Below are 9508 nucleotides of genomic sequence, written 5' to 3' on the forward strand. Positions count from 1 at the left end.
AGTGTAATTAAAATAGTAAAAGTGGGATTAAGCCGTAAAAGTAGTCTGATATATTATTTATTAGTGTTTATTTTTATTAATGTGTATTGTATCAATAAGTAAATTAATTAGATTATACTCATCTACCCACTCATGTAAAGCTTTCCTTCTTCAAGAACGGTTAGCTGGTAGATAACTCAATTGTTGAGTTAAGCTCGCCATTTTTTATATCGCAATTACTGTGTTATATTAACTGTGTGTACAAATAAAGAATAAAGAATAAAGAAGAAGAAGTAGTTTTATTTACGTCCGCGATTCGAGAAAACCGAAGAAAGTATTACTAATGCAGTTCATATTTACTAAAAATCAAATCACGATCCAATTAACCTTCGCAAAAGTCCAGACATGTAATAAAACGACACCGTCTGCGTCCCACATAAGCTTCAAACGTTTTAATATAGGAAGGTACCCACTGCGCAGAATGTCAATTTCCAATAAGTAAACACGAGTGGCAGGTCTGAGTATTTTAACTTAATTTTTGAGCTCCGACCAGGGTTAATTGAGGGAGGCGCAGCGGAATTCAATCACAAAAGAAGCACTTAACACGAATGACGAACAGCTCCGTTTTACAGGTTCAAAATAAACTTATCTGCGTTGGGCAAGGGTTGTTTTCGGGAGTTGTATTTGTGAGGTGCAACGAGGGTCATTGTTATTCAATAACACGTATTTGTATTAATTTATTTGATTATTCGGGTTTGAAGTAAAATAAGTACCGACGGATACTTGGGGCGTACCTATGGGTACAATGTTCGTGCTAGTTTCCGGTGCGAAGTAGTTCCAATTTGGAATGTGACATCCGTTGTAAAATACGAATTGAGACTTCAATGCCGTGTTGCAAAGTGAATGTTTGAATCAAACGTATACGTATAGGCAATAGGCAATATTGTTGTTGTTTGTTATTCTTTTGTTAATGCACCTACCATGCATTATCTCTGCACCACCCTATGGTCGACTGGAAGAGAATGCCCATGGCATTAAGTCCGCCTGTGTACAACTTTTGTTTTGTGCATAAAGTATAAATAAATAAAATAAATAATAAATAATCATTTAAAATAATATAGGTACGTCTGCAACACGAATACGTAGAGTAACTAAAAAGTAAAAATCACATGTGTATTTATAAAAATTTTTATTGTAAGTTAAGTTTTTGTACTAGAGCATTTTTTTTAAATTATTTGATACATAACTTTTATCTGAAATCAGTTTTGTATTTTGTTATACACATAAAATATATAATAATAATACATACAAATGTATACGAGTTTGTCTTAAAATATGTAATACTAAAATTAAGTCACTCAAGGAAAGCAATAAAATAAATTTAAAAGTACATATTAACATGAAGACGTCATTTTGAATTCTTTGCGACGTAATTTACAGCAAATCCTTGAAAATTAATCATTTGATAGGTAATTATTTTTATCGTTTTCACTAGATTTCTTATGAGTTACAGAATTAACATAGTAATCTGTGGGCCTCATCAATCAAGATGGCGAGATGACTTCTTTGAAAAGGTTTCATAAGCCCTCACTTTCATCTGGACTTTAGCAGGGAGTAACAAACGTAATTATGTTCAAGTCCTTGGCATCGTCTCTTTTTAAGTTAATCACCTTTAAATTACAATTCTTGAAACCTATTATTCTCAATACGGACGAGGATCATTGTGTTTTTTAAATAAAGCAAATATATTGATTATGTAATTTATTTTTCATTAATCATCTTTGAGTGATTATTGTTTTGTGGCAGGCAACGGTTTTGCTCTGCTCCCATCATTGTTGATGTCCATGGGCGACGGTCATGACGGTCATAAGGTGAAAGTGTGATCGGATGCCGTCAAAGGCGAAAAAAGTTCATACCGTAGCCATTGTTTGAATTGATAAAATTACTACAATAGAATATAAGAAATGCCTTAGACTTTGTAATCCTACGTGAGAACTATTTATTTCTGATTTGCACAGACATGAAAAATAGATCAAGTATGATTTCACGATTCCGAACTTGGTTTAAAAGATAAAAGATAATAGATTCAGAAATTCTTGTAAAATATTCTCCGCGTTTATCTCAAAAACAATGTCAAAGAATTGTATTTATTTTATGAGTGTAATGGTCTAATATAAATAAACTGTTGTTGAAAACTTAACTTATTTATTTAACTTTAATTACGATAAAAAAAGAAAGTTTTATTTTAAAACAAAAAGAAAATTGGGCTCGTCCGGGATTTGAACCCGGGACCTCTCGCACCCAAAGCGAGAATCATACCCCTAGACCAACGAGCCATCGCTTATGACAGCTTAATATTACTCTCTATTTCTAAATTGATACTACTGTTATGTTTAAGTATAAAATATTTTTTCTTTGTTCTATACCGGTTAGTAATATGAAGTATAACTACGGCATTTATTAGAGCGGTACAGATCGTTCACCGTAAGTTGTCCCCTGCCGTGATGTTGGCACTATTACTTGTCATTTTTGTCAATCTGTTGTTGTCAGATTGTCTGTTGTGACGTGTGCCGTTAGTTTTTGTGTTAATATTTAATAACTTTCAAATTATTCATGCCAAAGCCATTTAAAAACAGTGCAAGAGAGATTGTGTTGAAGGTTCGTGCCTTTTGTGAGAGAGAAAAGGCAAGCCAAGCCCCGTTAATTAGACTCGATCAAGGGCGAGCACGAGTCGCCGCTATGACAGGTTAGTAAAATGGGGATACAAGCTTCAGACACAATGCCTTTAGTATGGGTAATAAGAATTTACTGACATATAGAATTAAAATAAAAAAGTACACATCTCAGTGAGTTTAATTTATTTCGATAATATGGTCATTACTTGAGTTTATATAAATATTAAATTTTATAAAAGGATACAAATTTTATGTGTCTATTTCAGGCATGTCTGAGAAAACTGTGAGTAGAATAACTAAAGAAGGTGAAGTTGCTGCCTCTACGTGTCAAAAACTCAAGTCTCGAGTAGCTAGCAATAATGTCGGCCAAGAAGCTGGTAATATCGTGAAGTTAACTGAAGAAGCTTTTTCATCGATAACTCCTCAGGATTGGCAAAAACAGTGTGAACACGTAAAACATTCAGAAGACAAATTTTATGAACGTGATGGCTGCATGGATAATATTACGGATAAATTCATAATTGAACTAAGAAACGACAGCAGCACAGATTCGGATACGTCAGACGACGCTTATGCAAGTGACAGTCTGGAATCGTTTCGACCATAATTACTGTCAGTAAAAATGAAATAAATAAATAATTTAAAATTTAAATTGTGTCATAATTTACAACCTTCCTAGTCTTTTAGCTATATATTATCTAGACATATAATAAAAATAAGCCAGGTCGCTATCTGTGCTTTGAAGATATTGAAGAAAAACTAATATAGGGGGTCTTTATTAGAGCAACAGAAGCCAAAACAATAATTTTACATTACACACAAGATAATGGGAGGTAAAACGTACATATATTGTTTGCAACACCGTTAGCAGTGCTACCAACTCTCAAGGCAGGGGACATCTTATGCTGAACGGTCTGTAGTAGTAGCTTGAGAGAGACGGTATCCAACCCACTGAGTTTTTCGTCTAATCTTTTCAGTGGGTCGCAATTCCGACGCGGGGGTAGATTCTGCGAAGCACTGCGCTTGCTAGGGCCAGGTACTGTTAGCAAATTTTCTAAGGTTGAGCCCGTGACCTCATCTCCCCTCAGGGCGTAACGGGAATAGTCCCCTAAGCTACCAGCGAGTAGGTAGAGGAAAGAAAGGCTGCACCGTTTGTTCCTATTAATTGATATACGTCCAATTATCGTGAGTAAGCTACAGTGACGAGAATTCAAATGTCGTTGCCGTACAACGGCGGATCCAGGGGGGGTCATGGGGGTCATGACCCCCCCTGAGCTAGTTCCAGGACTTGAACTAACTTGGACTAATTGAAGAACATCATGATTTATTTATTATCTATTGTTATCAAAATTAAATTATAAGTTCTTAACTTGCCCACGACTACGTGACCCCCTCCTGGCGCCAAAGCTGGATCCGCCCTTGTTGTCGTATCGTTGTGACGCAACACCGGGCGCTAGAGCAGCATTGAGGGATATTGGCGGCGATTACGTGAAAAAACGGCAATAGCTTGACATCGCAAGCTTGTGCTAAGTTATTGGTGGAGTTTCATATGACTTAGACATGACGATATATATAATATGTGTATGTGACAATACGACCCAGGAATTATTTTTGCCAGTTATTGTTATTAACTTGTAAGTATAACGCAAAACATAATGTTGTGTTTCATATTCACCTTGCGTCGATTACTGACTCTTGCCTGCGATGAAACTAGGAAATCCGGGATAAGCCTCTCCTATTTCCCTTCACACAGTTGCCTACTTTTCTGATTTACAAACACGTAAAACATAAATTCAATTGTACCAAAATCAAAGCGACATGAAAAGCATTCGAACTGAAACCGAAGCAGATACAATTTAGCGAGCTCTCTTAAAATTTCCCATTTCGAGACGCCACCGTCCGCTCATTTATGTAGTTTTAATTCCACCATTCCTTAGCTCGAAGTCGGGATCTTATTTCATTAGCCGGCCGCGACTCGAGTGCGCCAGCCATTTAGCTCGCAAGCTATAGAGCTTTAAGGGTGCGACTTTGTTTTGCATCGAATAGCGATTCAATTTTACTAACTTAAGTCTTTAATTTTGCGCTTAAATTATACCCGAACTGTCGAAGTTCGATTTATATTGTATTTAGTTTAAATTACATAGTATATTATTCTTCTTTTTAATCGTTTCAGTTTTGAGAGTGTGCACGTGATCATTGTATAGTCTTGGAGCCTTGTCTTTGTTTGAAAGATATTTTATTAGAGCACTAGACATGAAAACGTGTAGCTTCAATATAGTAATCTTCAAACGGGGCTTGCGGATAGTACTTATCGACGTAGACGACGGTAGCGACGGTAACCACTTACCATCACCTGGACCGTACACTCATCTGCAAACAAGAGCAATAAAAAATTACATGTGTGCAATTCACACGTGGTAGAAGTGAAACCTTCCAAAATTAAAATACAATTATCCTAAGCGTCTTAAGTATATGTAAAATTTTGTCATCAGTAAATAATTGTAAGGTAGCGCCCTCTGTGAATTGATATTTTAATTTCACGTATAATCCTAAATTAAAATTCACTACAAGAGCTTTCATACGCACGTTAGTATTAAAAAATCTCACAGATGAAGCTGTATTAAATAGTATGTATATTTCTGTCTCATTCTTTGCTGGCTTCATCCTACACATTTTTGTATTTGTGTCTCTTACCTGTCGTTTTTTCCGTTGCATCCGGTTTGAAATCACAACGATTCTAAAGAAGTTTTCACTTCAAAAATAATAATAATGATAAACAGTAGGTAAATAATATGTTTTATGTAAAAGTAAATGCTATCCGCTACTCGCTATCCGCGTAGCTATGTCGCCGGGCTTATGTCATTCGTGTTTCTTCGAATACGACGGTACAGTACAGTACAGTACAGTACAGCTCAGGCTAGATACTTGATCTGTTTACGTTCATGTTGCTTTTACTGTTTCGACTTATTATTAAATACCACTTAATTATACTTTGTTTTATAAGTTTATTTTATGTTTAAGTTCCCTACTGACTTTTATTAATCGTTTTTACTTTTTCATTCTCGAATAAAACCGATTTAAAAACGGCGCTTGCAACGCTATTTAGCTTCTAGAGAATTATTACGTACAATAACTATAGGTACACTGATCAACATTATCGATCATAGCATCAATACTATTATTTTAGACGATATCAAAATGTTGTAGACATGAAGTTTGATATCCCTGCAGTATGCTGACAGTAAGTTACGTTGAATATGAAAACATAATTATATTACATATAAGATGTTGTAATATGAAGGTCAATTTTATATTAGCGTAGCCAGTAGTACGTATTAGGGTATATGAAGGAGCACACAAAAATAAGAATTTTGGATTAAGCCATTTCTATTCTAAAGGTGCGATATATTGTGAAGAACCATCATTGCTTAGATGGATGGACGAGCTTACTGCCCACCTGGTGTTAAGTGGTTACTGGAGCCCATAGACATCTACAACGTAAATGTGCCACCCACCTCGAGATATAATTTCTAAGATCTCAGTATAGTTACAACGGCTACCCCACCCTTCAAACCGAAACGCATTACTGCTTCACGGCGGAAATAGGCGGGGTGGTGGTACCTACCCGTGCGGACTCCCAAGAGGTCCTACCACCAGTAAAGCGTTTGTATGGAATAGAGATACAGAAAAGATGAAGTCCCAATGTACGATCAGAATAGCGTCATTAGAAGGGCCGATCCCGGCAGATTTTCGCCAGAGAAAGAAAATTAACAACACAATGCCGGTGCTTAATATAAAAAGTACATTTTTTTTTGAAGCCGCATAAATCACATAGCTCAAGAAACAATTGTGACGGCCTCACTCTGATTGATGGCGTTTAATTACAATTTTTGATGTCAACATTCCCTAAGCCTTCCTACTTAGCGACAGTAATGAATCTTTTTCTTTGCCTTTGTTATATTGAAGAGTACTGAGCAGGAAATGAATATAACATCAATTTTATATATTAACAGCACGGCAGGTATTGGGTCATTAAACGTTTTGAATTGTGATTATTTCGAATCTAGAATAGTAGATTGTACATATTATTAATAATCAAATATGATATGATAATTAACGCATCTATCTAAAGTTTTGAGCTTAGAGATTTTAGATAGATATATTCCGAGAGAGCTTAGATTTTTTTTATTGCTTAGATGGGTGGACGAGCTCACAGCCCACCTGGTGTTAAGTGGTTACTGGAGCCCATAGACATCTACAATGTAAATGCGCCACCCACATTGGGATATAAGTTCTAAGGTCTTATGTATAGTTACAACGGCTGCCCCACCCTTCAAACCGAAACGCATTACTGCTTCACGGCAGAAATAGGCAGGGTGGTGGTACCCACCCGCGCGGACTCACAAGAGGTCCTACCACCAGTAATTACGCAAATTATAATTTTGCGGGTTTTCATTTTTATTACACGATGTTATTCCTTCACCGTGGAAGTCAATCGTGAACATTTGTTGAGTACGTAATTCATTAGAAAAATTGGTACCCGCCTGCGGGCTTCAATACGAATGCACCGGACGTCTTATCCTTTAGGCCACGACGGCTCCAAGCATAGATATACATATTCCGTCAAATATTATTGTAGCAGCATAGTGTACTTATTCTAGCAGTTTTTATCAAACTGATACAATATAAACGTACTTCTGATAAGTTTTATAAGTGAAACAGTGAAAAGAATAATTAATATGCTGCTTTCAGAAAGAAAAAAAAAGTGCTTTGATAATTATTATTAAAGTCAATAATAATCTTATCCAACGTTGGAGTTTCTAAGAAACCTGATTCGTCAGTAACTACGAAAACTATAAAGTATTCAAAACTGTAATATTAAATGGATTAAAAGCAAATTAAGCGTTGAATTGTTTTGATCAGAATCTATACCTACTAATATATAAATCTAAAGTGTTTTTTACGGATGTTCGAATATAATTACTGAACCATGCATCCGATTGACTTGAAACTTGGTATCTATCTAGAAAATACATGTACTTAATGGATACGCTAATATTTATATGAGTGTTGGATTCCCTATTAATAATGACAATAAATAATAATGTTAATTTGAAATACGCAGTGAAGCGGGCGACTACGGCTAGTCTATAATATAATTGTGAATGTTTCTCGTGAAATATATCAAATAGACTTTTGTTATTATTAATTCCCCTGCGATGCTACTTAAAATCCGACTAAGTTGAAGTGGCAGTCGTTCGGTCGCTTCCCAACGAGTCAACTCTCGAAATTTACGATTGTAAATAGGGCATTCCGTTTGTTTACTTATGACCGAGTAATTCGTTGAATCCGTATAATTACCGGCATTAAGATGATTCCGTTTTCCCTCCAACGAAACGAAAGACCCTAAGTAATGTTAAAACATTCAAATGTCCGCGGAGGTGCCTTGTTTTCAAGTTGCGGTTATAAATTTTGTAAGTGACGCTTAGATTACGAATTTAATATATTACCACTTTGAAATGAAACAGGCATGATGAAGAAAAGACAATTTATTATTTGTATCATACTTATACCATTTATCAACAGATGTCGGATAGCTGGCATGTTGATTCACAACAGGTTGAACAGCCAATCGTTATCAGAAAATCGACAAAACTGGTGTTAGTCTATTAGTAATGCCGTAGAATGATAAGTAAGAAATTGGTATTTTCCTTAAAAACAACTCTGTGGCTTTACCTAACTGTAATTAGACCTGTTTTTTGTTTCGGCGCAGTTGAATGTATTTTTTCCTACCTATGCTGATAGCCTTGAGAGGCTGTTTCAGCTTCTCCTTAACGTGTAGGTGAGCTCACGGTGCTCAAACCAGGTGTGTTGCTAGCACTGGCTCTAGCAAGAGCAGTGCTTCGCGGAATCTACCACCGGACCGGAAACGCGACCCACTGAGAAGATCCGGCGAGAAACTCAGTGGGCTGTGTCTATGGGTTAATTTACTCGTCGAGCCCTTCGTCGCAAGCGACAGGTTCGGCGAGGACGGTGACCGGTACTTGAGGTACCAAAAAGCACCGTTAATGGATCGGGAGGATCCGTAATGACGTGTTTAGGGCGACGTCGAGTGTATGTATGATAAACGAACAACGGCGGCATTAAAGATTATACTAGAAAGCAGTATTTTCGTCTTTAACTCCAATAAGAGGTGGCAGTGTCTTCAACCAGGCTAAAACTCTGCATCTATGAAAGGAGAAGTATTGGGTAGCTCAAACCCCCTAAAAAAAAGCGTTTGAAAACATTCTTCTACTCGAGGTATTGTGTGTCAAAATCCAGACTTCATAATAAAAGTGCAACAGAAATCTGCAGAAAAGTTTTTAGCGGTCAAGGTGGGCTTCCGGCCCGTCGACCGTGGGAACCAGTGGTCGTGTCGCCGGTGACCGCCGGTCCAGTGTCTGGGGGACGGCGGGATGGATGTAATATGCTCTGCGTAAATCCTGTCCCGCCGTCTCAATAACTCCAACTGGGCTCCGACCCGGTCCGGGGTAGGGCGCCGGCTGTGAGCGGCAGGAGTTTTTAGTGAGGTTCAACTCCCACATACCCCACCCGCTGCGTGGATGGGGATCCGCCGAGTTTCTCCTGTGGGAAAAAAAAGCAGTCCAGCATTATTCAAAGTCTAACGTTGCCTTGTACTAAAAGGTAAGTAAAAATAATAATAGTACACTCATTAATCCAGGGTCACGGTGGTTCCTGAGACAAAGACGCAGCGAATGAACAGCAAAAGGCAAAAGACATTAAAGCTGTAAATCATGAACGGGTTGTCAGCAACATTGGTTAGGCGACTGCAGACAGTCTACCAAGAAAGCCAA

The 9508-nt window shown here is 37.2% G+C and overlaps 1 protein-coding gene and 1 non-coding gene across 2 annotated transcripts; one reads left to right on the forward strand and one right to left on the reverse strand.

Annotated features, from left to right (window-relative positions):
* Positions 1-2243: 2243 nt before the first annotated feature.
* Positions 2244-2315, reverse strand: TRNAP-UGG (transfer RNA proline (anticodon UGG)). The gene has a single exon. It is a non-coding gene; the product is annotated as a tRNA-Pro (tRNA).
* Positions 2316-2417: 102 nt separating this feature from the next.
* On the forward strand, positions 2418-3306 carry LOC105842900 (uncharacterized). The gene is made up of 2 exons (XM_038011165.2): positions 2418-2725; positions 2921-3306. Exons 1-2 carry the CDS (start codon positions 2593-2595, stop codon positions 3259-3261), a joined length of 474 nt encoding a protein of 157 aa, XP_037867093.1. The 5' UTR covers positions 2418-2592; the 3' UTR covers positions 3262-3306.
* The last annotated feature ends 6202 nt before the right edge of the window (positions 3307-9508 follow it).

This window comes from Bombyx mori, chromosome 5 (genome assembly GCF_030269925.1).
Source record: "Bombyx mori chromosome 5, ASM3026992v2".
Lineage (NCBI taxonomy): Eukaryota > Metazoa > Arthropoda > Insecta > Lepidoptera > Bombycidae > Bombyx > Bombyx mori.

Bases quoted from the DNA above. Each gene is read 5' to 3' on its own strand.
- LOC105842900 (XM_038011165.2), top strand. From the start codon at position 2,593: ATGCCAAAGCCATTTAAAAACAGTGCAAGAGAGATTGTGTTGAAGGTT. The intron at 2,726-2,920 runs GTTAGTAAAATG...TGTCTATTTCAG, and splicing joins ACGAGTCGCCGCTATGACAG to GCATGTCTGAGAAAACTGTG.